The following is a 15,565-nucleotide window of genomic DNA, read 5'->3' as shown; positions in this document are numbered from 1 at the left end:
GAGGTGCTACAGTCTTCAATTGAGTTTGAACGGCGTGTGGGTGTGGGTGTGCGGCGTCATAAATGAAAGGTGAGATCGTGGGACAAGCCCAGTTGTTTGTGTGGTATGTCACCTTATTCGAACTGCTACTACATGCAATGGATCCTTCCGAGGTCTTTTTGCACTCAGATTCCAGCTTGTTTGCCTACTGTACCACAAATTCAAACTCAGTGAGTGGCCAAGAGAGTCAGGTGAGGTGTGCTTGCGGTTTGCTGACGCCACCGCTCACTCTTGGTTAATCTTCAGGAGAAACGCGCGCAGAAATATCTGCCGGCAGATGTGTAGATCAGGTTGAGCTCTCCTGAATGGCTCGACGGAGCTCTGTATAGCTCACTTTCGGCAAGTCGGAGGCGCAACCGAGGCAGGTTCCATTGGGTAAGCGGTTGGTCCAGCTCGCTGGCACCAGAGTTATTAAATCTGGAGAAGTCCCAGGCCATTTATGTCACTCCAGTGCACCTCTACCCGCCGATCTGGACCCGACTGTCTAAATTTACGACGAGTTGTAGAAAGCATCGGTTGAAGCTCAGTCGCCTGAAGGTTTAATGATGTACGACGGAAACATCAAGCAATTGCATTTCTGAGGGCTAACGTCACCTCAACTCGAACCCCACAAACTTTCTTTTTTCAAGAGATGAAAAGATTCATGACATGAATGCCGATCAAGCTGCGGTGCCAAGCAAAGCACGCGAATCTTCCTAGTACCACGGCATGTAGCCATCTTGAGTATACGCAAAAACCAGAGAAGCAGACGACTGAACCCGGCGGTGTCTACCAGGTAGGCGCTGACGTGCATCAACACCAACGGGCTGGAAGAGAGGGTTGCAGCGCAGCGGCAAATTTAGAAGCAACCCAACCGAGCAGCACAGAAACGAATTCCCCTGGCATACGTTAAACTTAATATCGGGGTCCTGAGCAGCCGATCCTTATCCCCTTTTGTCATCATCGCCTTGACATGGCGAAAAGGAAGACACGGTCCTTGGTGAAGGGCAAGCATCGGCAGGTCTAAGGCACAGTGCTGCGTAATCCACCGCTTTGCCGGAATCCTCTGATCTCTAGACAAACAATTGATTCCATGGTCTCTAGAAGGTCGTAAGTGATACAATGTAAAAGAATCATCTTTCGCACACTCATTGATCCTCCCTAGCCCTGTAAAATCCCATTAAGGTGCTATAAATGTTGATCCCTTAGGATAAAGTCAGACAGTCTCTCTACAAAGTGTACAGGAACTCCGGGTTGGCGTCACCCAAATCCCCAATCTCCGCCTTCGTCAAACCCGTCAGGCGATGATCAAGGAGTCCCTGCTTTCGGTCGAGATTCTGAAAGTACAAATACCGGCAGAGTATGTAGCTTCCACCACCCAGAAACAGTGCCATATACGCGATCACGGTAATGTGGCCGGCAAGGAAACGTGGAGCACCGAACCACAGATTACAAGATACAAGTCCGTTGAGGTTTCCCCACCCGATCACCAATCCCAAAACAATGCCGCGTTTGTAGGATCCCTCCGTGTTGTTGGCCACCCACGCAATGGTGAGTGGTATGCTAGCATAGATGCCGACAGCGCCAAAACAGGCCCCCAGGTACTGAACAATTGGATTGGAGGAGGCAACAAGGAGGGTGAAGCCAAAGATGCCAACGCAGGCGAGGGCCATGTTGTAAATACCGCGTTTGCAGTGTCTATCGCTGAACACGCTGACCACAATAGTCACCAAAGCTGCAACAGCATAAGGTGGGACGCTGAGCAGCTGGTTCTTGATGATCTGGGAAGGGTCGGTAAATGATAGGTTCGAGATAATCGTAGGGAGGAACAGACTGAGACTATAAAGCGGCATCATGGGGCCCATGTACACCACCATAGCAAGGTAGGTCTTCGTGTCCTTGAGGGCTTGCCAAACGTAGAGCATCTTGAAGTTTTCGTGATGGGCCGAGCTTTGCTTGTCCCGGTTCAGCCTGCGGAGGACGCGCTCTTGATCGGCTTCCAAGAGAAACTCTGCCTTGTCAGGAAAGTCCTGCACCATCCAAAATGAGGCGATGGCAACAACAATGGTGAGGGCGCCTTCGAGGATGAAGATCCAGCGCCAGCCAGCGAAGCCGCCGATACCGTCCATCGTTGAAATCGCCGCCGCGAGGAGACCGCCAAACGACCCGGCGAGGGCGGCGAATGAAAAGAAAAGCGCCTGGGTCACAACGGTTCGTCAGGTTTTATGCGCTCCATTGGGCGATGGAGATGAAGGGGACTACTCACAGCACGTAGAGCAAACTCATCCCGCCGATACCAACAGGAGATGAAGTAATTGACACCGGGAAACAACCCCGACTCAAAAACGCCCAAGAAGAATCGAGCTGCCATGAGCCCGCTCCAGTTCTTCACAAGGCCCATGGCGGTCATGCAACCACCCCAGCCGACCCTACATGCACGGTCAAAATCTTGTTCAGATCTCGAGACCTAACCAATGAAGGCTCATGCTTACATGATCAGGGGCAAGAATATTGAGGGACGCATCCGCTTGAGCAGAACATTTGCAACGGGCTCGAAAGCCGAGTATGCCACAAAAAAGATCATCAATGTAGCACTGTAACCGAGGTTAGACATGATAATATCGTTCGTCATGTTGTCAATCTTGGCATTTCCAATGTTGGTGCGGTCCAAAAAGGCAAGAAGGTAGAGGAAACAGAGCCACGGCAGGAGGACGAGGTCTAGGCGACGGACCAATTTGCGGTCCTGAAGCAGCAAAACACGGTGGTTAGCAGCCAAATACACCTCGAAACTTGCATCATCGAGAGCTCAATACATACCACGGCAGCTCTTTCGGATTCGGACAGTCCGGCATCTGGGTCCGGTCGAACAATGACAGCAGATAGTGAGGTCATGTTTTCTGCTGCTGTGGCTGATATATTATTCGTACGAGAGCTTGATGGCATCAGCTTCCACCTCGTGTTCGATAGTGTATAGGATGGTAATGCGGATGCAAAATGTGTGGTTGAACCATAGGGAATTAGTAGGATTGGTGAAGGTTGGAAAACGTTGGTTCAGGATGGGCTACCACGGGATAGCCTAACAAGAAATCGCGTCACGGGCCTGCCTCTGAAATGATTTGGCATGGGAGGAAGGAGCAGGTCGCTAGGCATTTCGAATGGTGTCTCGTTGCATGAACACTTATTAGGGCGCAGTCAGCTGTCTGGTTGGGGAGTGTTATTCTATGACGGAAGGCAAAGATATGATGGACCCAGGCAACTACAATGTTCAAGCGCCAGCTGGCTACGAGTGCACCTGGATTAGGTGTCTCAGCGTAAGGTACCCAACCTCAGGTACCATGTAGGTAGTCCTGTCCTTGGGGCATGGTGGAACACAAAACGCTCCTGCAATTGCCAAGGTACATGTGAGGTAGCACTTAAATACCGCCCAAAAGAATGGTTCTCGTCTCTGGCTTCGAATTACAAAGATATATTAACTCGGGAATCCCTAACCCATATTTCAACTCTTGTTTCCCTTCCAGTATTCTCCTGTTTTCAAGTGCCAGCTTGAGCTGGGTGAAGGCTGTAACAGGGGCCCGGTGGAACATGATAGTCCCGTCTGTGCCTTGGAGTCCCATCCCCACCCCTTCCAGGTTGCGTGGTGGGTATTGGTAATCCACGGGAGCAACTACACGAATGCTGACCCGGTGACCCTGGTAAACTCCTTGATCGTATGTTGCCACACTCTTCTGACCATATCTCTGTCTCTCAGCTGCTGAAGTGTATCCTGCACCTTGAACGCCACTGACTCCCCATCGAAATTAACAGAATAGACCCCGCTACCGTCCCTCGCGTCAGTCCCTCTAGCGACCGAAACCCCTTTTCCGAGCCCGACGCCCGCTGTCGGTATCCTCGAATGTACCCCGTCTCTTGCCGGAAATCGTGCGCTTGTGGCCAAGAATAGATGCCTCTCCCCAGCTTCGAAAAGAGGGAGCGCTCCGACGACTTTGAATACAGCGCGGATGACTCCGCCGGTCTTGGGACTGCTGTTGGTGGACGAACCTTTGACAAAGCCGGGAAAGGAATGGACAAAGCTGATGTTGGGCGCTTCCAGGGCCAGAGATTCCAGTGCCAGTGTCATCATTGTGCTGAGGCTGCCGTGGTCTGTCGTTTGCAAGGGCCCGGCCTGGTGGTACCTCCCTGGAAACAGGGGGAAGTCATCGCCATCTAGAAGGCTCTCCTTGCCGGCGCCAAACACAGTGACGACTCTCCGGAGATGGGAGGCTTTCTGAAGAAGTGGGAGCAGGTTTACGATAAACCTAATCCGGGAGTAATAGGTCACTGCCGTGGGGTAGTACAGGGACTCGATCGTATCTGGGATCAAGCAGTCAGCCTCCAAAAGCCATCTAGAACGAGCTCGAGATACCGCGTCAAGACTTACCGCTACCCTGACTCGTCGACACGACCCCTGGCGTTAGAAACAAAAGATTGACGACGGGTTCCCTGGCCTGTATCTCACGACAGACCCAGTCCACGGCGTGCAGAAGCGATACATCGGCCTGGATGAAGTGGTATTCCCCTGCTGGGTTTAGGTCGTGAAGTTCGGCCACGATTCGAGTGGCAGCCTCTCTAGACCGGCCCACGAGGTAGATGCGAGGCTCGACGGTGTTCTTGGCGAGCTGCTTCATGGTTGTTTCCCCTATGCCACTCGTCCCGCCGACAAACACAGCTACGAGACCTGCAGGGAGCACCTCTATGATGCGTGTATTTGACGATTGCATCTGGCTGAAGGACACCATCTTGGGCTATTAGGTTTTTTTTGGGCCTGTCAGTGGCATACAGAAGTGAAAAGCCGTTGTAAAGGCGTCCTCTGTTGAGCTGACCTGGTCGGTCCGAGACGTGATACGATCTGGGGATCGGTGCTTATCAAGAAGAATACAGTGCCGTGGTTTGTATCTGAAGTAGGGTGTCGTAGAGCACGGGGGACAGGGGTTTTCTCATATCCATTGAGGGAATCGGAAGGCCAGTCCGGTCAACAGTTACTGAGGATTTACCAACGGCAGCTCTGCCTGCAGCAGAGGAGCAAATAGGGAATGGCACCGAGATACACACTGCAAGTCTGTGAACCTGAAGAGAGACCATTCCTTGACCGTGAAAAGGATTCACTGATCATTTCCTGTTCAGCAGAAACGCTGGTCTTGTCAGCGGGTCTCCGACCACTACACCGGGTGTTACCTCTCCCACCATCAGATCATGACCCGGTATCCGACGGCATCCGCGATTGGTCGGGGGCAGTCCCTTATGTTACTCAGATGCCTTTCAATCACATACAGTCACAGACCGTTCCCACTTCCCCAACTTCAGCTGCGATAGTGACACCTGCTGGATCTTGTACCTGCCCCTGCCGCGGGCAATATGAGAGCCTCTTTGCCCGCAGCCCTCTATGTGGAACATCTTGACGAGTTAGTGTAAACCCGGAGTAATATTCTCCGATTGTACACACCTACTTGCCGGCCTTGAGATATTGTGCTGGTCTCAGGCCTAAGGTATTCTCCAGCACGATAGGGAGCCACCCGTCTTACAAGGTAATAGTTGCAGCCGGAAAAACAAAAGAAAGATGAGGGATAACGCCATTGTGCTAACGTTGCCCGGCAGATCTGCAGCAGGGTTTCACCAAATCAACATATCATTGCCGGATCGGAGCCCTCAAAACTGCACGTCTCACCAACAGCTCCCGAGCACCCCCCAACTGTCTCAGTCCAACAGTGCTGACTGAGCAAGAAATACATTTTCCTGATCGCCCAGGGTAGACTGATCTCCCGTCCCACTTCGTCCACTTTCGGAGTTTACTGTGGGTCTCCCCCGGAGTTTCTCGGCGGGTCGGGGCACAACCATCTGGAGCGTCGCCGGCCAGCCTACCCGGAAGGTACAATCGCCGAGTTTGGAGTTGACCATCACACAGAAAGTCAAGAGCCACAAGATTCCCACTTTTGCAATGCCAATCCGTTCAACGATGAGCATCTTCTCGTCCACGAGTAACAAATTTGCTAAGCATTGGTCGAGGTCTCACTCCCCGAGTCCCTTATCTACTGCTGAGTCAGTCAAAGTGGGGCAAATCATCCCACCTTCTGCTTACATCTCATCGCCCACAAGAATGATCCTTCCCAAAGCCATCATGATATGTGATATTGCCAAAATGAAGCGAGAATTCGATTTGAATCGGGTTGTTGGGTTTTTATTAGCCCAAAACTGCGGTTCTCGAATTATGGGCTGTGAGAGAAAGGTGGTTCGGAGTTTTTGACTGTTGCTTGCCCGGAGTATCTCATCCCTTCCGTGGAACTGGATGCTGTAAACTCCCTATCACGGCTGAAATCGTGGCAATCTCACCCATCAACTTGCACGAGGGCGGTGGGTTCAGGGAGAATATGGTAATGCAGGAGTTTTGATCTTGTCGTCAAGAGATTTTATATAGAGTCGACATGTGCGACGTCCTTGCACCGCGTTGAATCCGTCTTCTTGTTTCCCAACCCTATTCTCATCAGGTATTTCAACAACACTTGAGTCCGAAGCCCACCCCTCATCTTGACTCATCTACCTGAACGGTTAAAGGCACCCTTCACCCCTTCCAGACTTTGTGTATCAAGCAAAGATGGAATCCAACACACCCATCGCCATCGTCGGAATGAGCTGCCGGTTCGCTGGCGACGTCGACAGTCCAGAGAAGCTCTGGAAACTTGTTTCCGAAGGCCGCAGCGCATGGTCGGAGATTCCTAAAAACCGCTTCAACATTGACGGGTTTCTTCATCCAAATTTTGAGAAGCTCAATGGGGTCAGTTCAAACTCATCTTCTCAGAAGAGGGATACAATCTCACACTTTTGAAATAGACCAATGTGGCAGGAGGCCACTTCCTCGAAGAAGACGTCAGCTTGTTCGACGCCAATTTCTTTAATTTGTCGGCAGAGACTGCAGCGGTAAGTCAGACATGGCTGTCGCTCGCCATTTTTAAGGAGCAAACTAACGGGATGAAACAGGCACTAGATCCTCAGTTCAGACTGCAACTGGAGTCCACATATGAGGCGCTGGAAAGCGGTAGGTTTGCCCCACAATGCTCATCCCATTCTCTACTAACCCATACTTGTTGTCTAAGCTGGAATCACCCTTCAGGATGTCGCCGGCTCCAACACTTCTGTCTTTGCCGGCTCATTTTTTCGCGACTACCATGAGAGTCTGATCAGAGATCCCGACGCCCTGCCCAGGTTTCTACTGATGGGCACAGGGGCGGCCATGGCCTCCAATCGCCTGTCACACTTTTTCGATCTGCGAGGACCGAGCATGTCAGTCGACACGGGCTGCTCGACCACCTTGACTGCGCTGCACCAAGGATGCCAGAGTCTTCGGACCGGTGAATCGGACATGTCCATTGTGGGCGGTGCAAACATCATGTTCAACCCGGACATGTTCCTGGCCATGTCCTCGATGACCCTGATCTCCAAGGATGGCAGGTCCTATGCATTTGACAGCCGCGCTAATGGATATGGCCGCGGGGAGGGGTCAGCCACCATCATCCTCAAGAGGCTCGACGATGCCTTGCGGGATGGTGATCCGATCCGGGCCATCATCCGGGAGACAGGCGTGAACCAGGACGGCAAGACGGAAACTATCACCACACCCAGCGGCGAGGCGCAGGAGGCGCTTATTCGCGCTTGTTACAAGAAGGCAGGCCTCGATCCTTCCCAGACGACCTACTTTGAAGCCCACGGAACCGGCACACCAACGGGCGATCCCATCGAGGTCAAAGCCATCTCGTCGGTTTTCCAAGACACTCGACCAAGCGGTGACCCATTGAGAATCGGATCAGTCAAGACCAACATCGGCCACACAGAAACGGCAAGCGGAGTTGCAGCCATCATCAAGGTCGCACTGGCGCTCGAGAAGGGTCAGATCCCGCCCAGTGTCAACTATGAGAAGCCGAATGAGAAGCTACGTTTGGACGACTGGAAGTTAAAGGTGAGTGATCCGGCCGTGGGCCTTCCCGGCACCAATTGGCCGAGACACGGAAACAAATGCTAATCAGCGCCTTCTCTCCCCTGCAGGTCCCCACTGAACTCGAGCCCTGGGATGGAAAAGAGGACGTAAGGCGTGCGTCTATCAACAATTTTGGCTATGGCGGATCCAACGCTCATGTTATCATGGAAGACTTGGATTCCTTCACTGGTTCCCGACGCCTTCAGCAGGCTGCCAATCTCGACAATGCCAGCAGCCGGTCACGACGGAGCAGCAGTGCTCTCGAGTACCTGTCCCGGCGCCGAGTGTTCGTCTTGAGTGGCAAAGATGAGAGAGCTACCCAGGCCATTGTCTCCAATCTCAAGGACTACTTGCTCAACACCAAGACCACGGATGAAGATGGTTTCCTCGACAACCTTGCCTACACTCTGGGGCACCGTCGCTCGCGGTTCCCGTGGGTCACGTCGGTTTCTGCTGACACGGTGGAGGCCCTGATCAAGATTCTCGATTCCCCAAAGGCAAAGCCTGCCAAGGCAGCAATCGCTTCTCCCAGGGTAGGATTTGTTTACAATGGTCAGGGCGCGCAGTGGTGGGCGATGGGCAGGGAGTTGATTGAGGTCTACCCCGTTTTCAAGGCCGCGTTGCTCGACTGCAACAAGCATCTAGAGAAACTCGGGGCAACTTGGAACATGATTGGTATGTTTTCTCCGTTCGTGCTGGAAATGCTAGGTTTCTAACGCGCGTGTTTCTCCAGAGGAGCTAAAGCGAGATGCCGACACCTCCAAGGTCAATCAGCTGGACTACAGTACTCCCGTGTGCGTTGCCGTCCAGATCGCCCTCACAAACCTACTCCGGGCTTGGGGTGTCACCCCCACAGCAGTCACGAGCCATTCGAGCGGAGAGATTGCCGCCGCTTATGCGGCCGGTGCTCTCGATCTCCAGTCGGCCATGGCCATCGCTTTTGCGCGTGGAGGCCTCGCTTCGGAGAGCAATCGTCAGATTGCCCGTCAGGGGGGCATGATGGCAGTGGGGCTTGGAGTCGAGGACAGTCGGCGATTTCTCTCTCGTACCACCACCGGCAAGGTCGTCGTGGCCTGTGAAAACAGTCCCAACTCCATTACTCTTTCCGGCGATGTCTGTGGCCTCGAGCAGCTCGAAAGGGCGTTCCAGCAGGAGAATATCTTTGCGAGACGCCTCAAGGTGGACGCTGCCTGGCACTCACATCATATGGAGGCTGTTGCAGAAGCCTATCACAGCGCTATGGACAAGAAGGTTCGGTCGCCGCAGGATCATTTCGACTTCATCTTCTCGTCGCCGTCGACTGGAACACGGATGGAGGATGCCCACGAGATTGGAAGCCCTGCTCATTGGGTACGCAGTCTGACAGGACGCGTTCAGTTTGTCGACGCATTCCGCAACATGTGCTTCGACACCCCCGGCGCCGAGTTGTCTGTCGACATGGTGATCGAGGTTGGTCCACACGCGGCTCTCTCCGGGCCCATCCAAGAGATATTACGCATGCACGAGTTCAATGGCGTTGTCATTCCATACGAGAGCTGCCTCGTCAGAAAGAAGCATGCGGTTGAGACCATGCATACACTCGTTAGCAGTCTCCTCCAAAAGGGCTACCCAGTCAACCTTGCACCTGTCAATTTTCCCTATGGTCGAGAAGGTATCAAAGTGCTTCACGATCTTCCCAGATACCCCTGGAATCATCAAACCCGCCATTGGATCGAGCCACGATTCAACAAGGCCCTTCGCCATCGCCAAGAACCGCCTCACGATTTTCTTGGGTCTCTTGTTCTCGGAACAGATCTCAGTGCGCCCTCCTGGAGACACATTGTTCGCATGAGCGATATTCCGTGGGTTAGGGACCACGTTGTCCAATCCAATGTGATCTATCCAGCAGCCGGTTACATCTCGATGGCCATCGAGGGCATGGCCCAGCACGCAGCGAGGCAAGGGCGCAAGGGCAGGGTTCTAGGCTACCAACTGCGAGATATCGACATCCTTAACGCCCTTGTTGTGCCCGAGACAGCTGACGGCATCGAGCTTCAGCTGTCACTTCGGCCATGCGGCGAAAAGGTCCTGGACATTAAGGGATGGACGGAGTTCAACGTGCAGTCTGTCAGCTCAGATAACATCTGGATAGACCATTGCAAAGGTCTGATCTCGGTCGAGCACTCATCTGGGGATGAGATGGGCTTTTGCCAAAACGCTTTGCCGGGTCATGGGTTCAAGCTCGCCCATCCTATGAACGAGTCCGCCTACAGAACCCGGGTCAGCCCACAAGACATGTATGCTGGCCTGCGATCAGGTGGCATCTGCCACGGGCCCATCTTCCAAAACATCAAGAGCATTCGAACTCGGGGTCAGCAATCTGTGACATCCTTCACAGTGGCCGACTCCAAAGCGACTATGCCCAAGCACCACCAACACGACCATGTCGTCCATCCCACCACGCTCGACTCCGTTTTCCAAGCTGCCTACACTGCCATCCCCGATTCCAGCAATGTTCGACAGACGCCCAAAGTGCCAAAGACTATCAGCAAGCTTTGGGTCTCCCATGATATCAACGCCCAGGCTGGACATTTCTTCAAGGCTTACACCAACCTGAGCCACATCGACAACCAATCCATGACAACGGGGCTCACGGTCTTTGAAAGCCCAGCAAATGAGATGATTGAGTCGATCGCGCCTGTTATCACGATTGACGGTTTCGTTTGTCAATCCATCGGAACCGCCCCGGTTCAGCAGACAGACTCATGGGAACAAGACAAGTTTACTACAACTCAATGGGTTCCGGACATTGGCCTTCTCAAGGAGGCATACTTGAAGGACAATCTCAGCAGTCATATCTCGGACCAAGAGAGAGACACCTTGATGGATCTACGCCAAGCATGTCTGTTTTTCATTCACGACGCTCTGGCTGAGCTCACGGCAGCTGACATCAAACGGTTGGAACGGCATCAGAGGAAGTTCTACATTTGGATGGGGCATCAGGCTGAGCTAGCCCGCACGAATCAGCTTGCCCCTGACAGCAGCCGGTGGATCAAGGTTCCGCTCAAAGAAAAGCTGGCATTGTTTGAGAAAGTCAGGTCAGGCAGCACCAACGGCGAGATGGTATGCAAGCTGGGCCCCCATATCGTGCCAATCCTTCGCAGCGAGATCACAGCTCTGGAAGTGATGCTTGAAAAGGAGTTGCTCTCTCGCTACTATCTGGATGCTCTCAAATGGGGACGAACCAATGCGAAACTTGGAGAGCTGGTCAAGCTCTACGCGCAGAAGAACCCGCGAGCCAAAATGATTGAGATCGGGGCGGGAACTGGAGGGGCGACAAGCCATATCCTGCAGGGACTTGGAAACAGCAAGGAAGGGACCGGCCCCAATGTCGGCTCATACGACTTCACGGATGTGTCTTCTGGTTTCTTCGAAGCTGCCAAAGAGAAATTCCAGGACTGGAACAACGTGGTCAAGTACAAGAAGCTCGACATCGAGCAGGATCCAATGAAGCAAGGGTTTGAAGAGGGGGGCTATGATGTGGTGATAGCATGCCAGGTTCTTCATGCCACAAAGTCGATGAACAACACCATGGCGAATGTGAGAAGACTCTTGAAGCCTGGCGGCAAACTATTCCTGATGGAGACAACCAAGGACCCAGTTGATTTGCAATTCGTCTTTGGATTTCTTCCAGGCTGGTGGCTCAGTAAGTTCCCTATTCTGTCCCTTTCGCCCAATATGTGCTAATATCTGTTGCTTGTAGGCGAAGAGGAAGAACGCAAGTTCAGCCCTTCACTCACCATCCCCATGTGGGACCGCGTCCTCAACCGCACAGGTTTCTCCGGAATCGACGCTGAGATCCGAGACTGTGACGATGACGATCTCTACGCATTCAGTGTCATGATGTCGACGGCTGCCACCGGTCCGCCCAAGTTCGACTTTGACATTGCTTTCGTCACAGCCAACCCAACTACGCCGAACCCCTGGCTTGACCAACTCGGCGTTTCCATTGGTCTTCTTACGTGGACGGTGCCAACCGTACATTCATTGGACTCTGTCACTGCCGATGACAACAGAGTTTGTATCTTTGTGGATGATTCAGAAAACCCCATTCTCGCCAGTGCTGATCACACAGAGTTCGAGGGCCTCAAGACGCTTTCCACGAGATCCAAGGGCGTCCTATGGCTAACTCAAGGTGGGGCTATGGACTTCAAAACACCTCACGCTGGCCTTGCGGCCGGATTTCTCCGATCCCTTCGTCAAGAATATGTTGGCAAGCGGCTGGGGACTCTGGACCTCGACCCAACAAGACCCCTTTGCTCCGCAGAATCAGTGAGCTCCATCACCCAAGTCTTCCGCAGCTTCTTCAACTACTCAAATCTCGAAGCTGCTTCCGACTTTGAGTTCGCAGAGAGAAATGGTGTCATTTCGGTTCCCAGATACATCAAGGATGTTTGCCGAAACAACAATGTCTTCCGTCGCCCAGCCGAGCAGTCTGTATATCCACTAGAGCCATTCATACAACAGGACCGCCCTCTGCGTCTCACCATTGGTACGACTGGACTTCTCGACACCCTCGCCTTTGATGATGATGCCAGCGCACTCGAAGAACTGCCCGAGGACTTTGTCGAAATTGAGCCCAGAGCTTTTGGTGTCAACTTCCGCGACGTGATGGTTGCGATAGGTCAGCTGAAGTCTCGAGTCATGGGGTACGACTGTTCAGGTGTTGTCACTCGAGTCGGTTCTGTTGCTGCTGCGAATGACTACAAACCGGGGGATCGTGTCTCAGTGCTGCTCAGGGGACACTACGGGAGCCGTACCAGGATTCACTGGACCAGTGCCGTTCACATTCCTGAGGACATGGGTTTTGAGACGGCTGCTTCGCTTCCCACTCAGTTTGTGGCCGCCTACGTTTCTCTGTACGACAATGCCAGACTTCAGAGAGGCGAGACTGTTCTCATTCACTCGGCCACGGGAGGTGTTGGTCAGGCGGCTGTGATGCTTGCCCAACGGGTTGGGGCCGAGGTTTTTGTCACAGTTGGCTCAGAGGAGAAGCGCAAGTTTGTTATGGAGCACTTTGGTATCCATTCCGATCACATCTTTTCAAGCCGTGATGTGTCTTTTGCCTCTGGTGTCAAGGAGATGACCGGTGGCAAAGGAGTGGACGTGGTACTGAACTCGCTTGCCGGGACGTTACTGCAGGCAAGCTTCAACTGCCTTGCACCGTTTGGCCGATTCGTCGAGATTGGGAAAAAGGATTTTGAGCTCAACAACAGTCTAGGAATGGAAGCTTTCACGAGAGCGGTTTCCTTTTCCAGTGTCGATGCCATCGCACTGGGTGAGTGCAAACCAATGGAAGCCAACCGGATCATGAAGGACATTGTGCGAATGGTTGCTGAGAAGGAGATCAATACAGTCTATCCCATCTCAGTCCTACCCCTTTCTGATGTTGAGAAGGCTTTCCGCCTGATGCAAGCTGGCAAACATATGGGAAAGATTGTGCTGGCCGTCGATGACGAGACCATGGTTCCGGTATGTTGACCCCTTTTCACATGATATACATGGCAACTGACAATATTACCCTCCAGGTTGTCCCGCGCAAGTTAAACGCTCGCCTTCGCACCGACGCTTCGTACCTTGTGGTTGGTGGATTTGGCGGTATTGGGCGATCAGTGTGTCACTGGCTTGCGGAACATGGTGCCCAACACATCGCCGTCATGTCTCGCAGTGCAAATAGCTTTGGAAAGGCAGATCAGCTTCAGACCGAACTTATCAGCGCTGTTGGTCACCAGGTCAAGGTTGTGGGACTTGGCTGCGACATATCCAACATGAAGGAGCTCAACAGGGCGCTCGCAAAGTATGCCGGGACAGGAGCACCACCCATCAAGGGTGTCATCCACGGGGGAATGCAGCTTAAGGTATGAGAAGTCTTTTTCATTCACACAGCAGTTGCTAACCTCATCACAGGACTCTGTCCTGGACAACATGACTCTTGAGGACCACAATGCCGCCCTCCATCCCAAGCTGCACGGCAGTTGGAACCTGCACCAGTACTTTTCTGGTGAGGGCGATCTCGACTTTTATATCATGCTCTCCTCACTTGTCGGCGTTGTTGGCTTCGCCAGTCAGTCCAACTACTCAGCTGGTGGCACCTTCCAGGATGCACTTGCTCAGCATCGAGTGGCGCGTGGTCTACCAGCGGTTTCCATCGATCTAGGTATTGTCAAGTCTGTGGGACATCTGGCGGAAGAACAAGAGTCTGCCAAAACCATCGAAGCACTCCAGCGACATGGCTTCATGGGTCTGCGCGAGATCGAGATCCTTGCTGCCATCGACTCGGCGATCGCGACCCCCCTTGCGGGAGCCCTCATGCTCGGCATCAACACTGGGCCAGCGGGACAGACAGAGGACTCTCCTCTGCGGCGGGACGCGCGCTTCTCGCAGCTTCGGTACCAGAAGACGGAACAGGAGGGCGGCCAGATGTCCAACAAATCTGGATCTGGTGATTTGGCGAGCAAGCTAGCATCCGCCTCGACATTCGACGATGCAGCGGAGGCTGTGGTGGGCGGGATTACCAAGAAGCTGGTGGACATTTTCATGATCCCGGAGGACGATATCATCCCCTCGAAGTCGTTGGCGGACTTTGGTGTGGATTCTCTTGTTGCGGTGGAGCTCCGCAACATGCTGTCCATGAAGGCTGGGGCAGACCTGTCGATCTTTGATATCATGCAGAGCCCGTCTATCACTGCTCTAGCGGGGGCGGTGGCAGCCAGGAGTAGTCATGTCGACACCGCCATTCTGAGGGGTTGAGGTCGATGGTGTTGCGGCGGGTTGGCTACATTGTTTTGCTGTCAGTATTGTGTGTGTTTGCGTGTTTTCTCTTCTCTTATAATTTTTAATGTTGGTTGTAGTTTTTGTACCATTATTGTTGGATTGTCTATGTGGTTTGGTTTGGTTGTTTGCTTTGGAAAGCCGGATCATGGAGTACCTTGATGGCCAGCCCGTTGATAGCGAATGGTTACAAAACGTTTCCTGTCTCAACGTGCACCATTGCGGGTCGTTTGACACCAGACTCACGAACTGTCTGTCAGCTGAGCAGCTCTGGCAGTGGAGCTGCGTTTGTCGATCATCTTGCAGATCCCCGACGCCCCGATCGTGCTTGCAGCATGTTGAGTTGTGATCTGGCCATCCTTGCTGCTGGCACACCCGGGCGATGAGCACAAACTTCCGATGTGCCCCGATTTGTCGAAATTTGAAAACTTTGAGGTGGTATCAGCAAATCCGACACCATGGTCACGTGTTGTTTGTTGGCGAAATATGTCGATCATTCCACCTTGTTTGTTGCTGACCACCCCTTCTTTCTCGCACTTTTTCCAAATCACGACATATGCCAGGTAGATTGATTGGAAATGTTGTCCTGGATGAGTATAGGATGACGACGTGTTGCTTACGATGATGTCTTGGGTACCAACGAGCCGGTACGAACTGATGCGGTGCAACCATGAAGATGCAACTGCCATTTGACGTCCAGCTTGACCTGATGCCATGTCATACCACACGTTTGTT

At 52.9% G+C, this 15,565-nt stretch overlaps 3 protein-coding genes across 3 annotated transcripts; 1 reads left to right on the top strand and 2 right to left on the bottom strand.

Annotated features, from left to right (window-relative positions):
- Positions 1 to 1,175: 1,175 nt before the first annotated feature.
- On the bottom strand, positions 1,176 to 3,142 carry QC764_302010 (uncharacterized protein). Its single transcript, XM_062945324.1, has 4 exons — positions 2,836 to 3,142; positions 2,511 to 2,761; positions 2,285 to 2,447; positions 1,176 to 2,216 (listed from the first exon to the last, which is right to left on the bottom strand). Exons 1-4 carry the CDS (start codon positions 2,959 to 2,961, stop codon positions 1,248 to 1,250), a joined length of 1,509 nt encoding a protein of 502 aa, XP_062801273.1. The 5' UTR covers positions 2,962 to 3,142; the 3' UTR covers positions 1,176 to 1,247.
- A 263-nt stretch (positions 3,143 to 3,405) lies between these two features.
- QC764_302000 (uncharacterized protein) lies at positions 3,406 to 5,198 on the bottom strand. The gene is made up of 2 exons (XM_062945323.1): positions 4,436 to 5,198; positions 3,406 to 4,368 (listed from the first exon to the last, which is right to left on the bottom strand). Exons 1-2 carry the CDS (start codon positions 4,791 to 4,793, stop codon positions 3,683 to 3,685), a joined length of 1,044 nt encoding a protein of 347 aa, XP_062801272.1. The 5' UTR covers positions 4,794 to 5,198; the 3' UTR covers positions 3,406 to 3,682.
- An 815-nt stretch (positions 5,199 to 6,013) lies between these two features.
- On the top strand, positions 6,014 to 14,996 carry QC764_301990 (Type I Iterative PKS). Its single transcript, XM_062945322.1, has 9 exons — positions 6,014 to 6,823; positions 6,880 to 6,966; positions 7,027 to 7,084; positions 7,143 to 8,002; positions 8,089 to 8,695; positions 8,754 to 11,705; positions 11,763 to 13,531; positions 13,588 to 13,917; positions 13,967 to 14,996. The coding sequence occupies exons 1-9, from the start codon at positions 6,644 to 6,646 to the stop codon at positions 14,807 to 14,809; spliced, it is 7,686 nt and encodes a 2,561-aa protein (XP_062801271.1). The 5' UTR covers positions 6,014 to 6,643; the 3' UTR covers positions 14,810 to 14,996.
- Positions 14,997 to 15,565: the final 569 nt, after the last annotated feature.

This window comes from Podospora pseudoanserina, chromosome 3 (genome assembly GCF_035222485.1).
Source record: "Podospora pseudoanserina strain CBS 124.78 chromosome 3, whole genome shotgun sequence".
In the NCBI taxonomy this organism is placed as follows: Eukaryota; Fungi; Ascomycota; class Sordariomycetes; order Sordariales; family Podosporaceae; genus Podospora; species Podospora pseudoanserina.
Note: the sequence above shows the minus strand (reverse complement) of the source record. Positions and strands in the feature narration are given on the sequence as shown.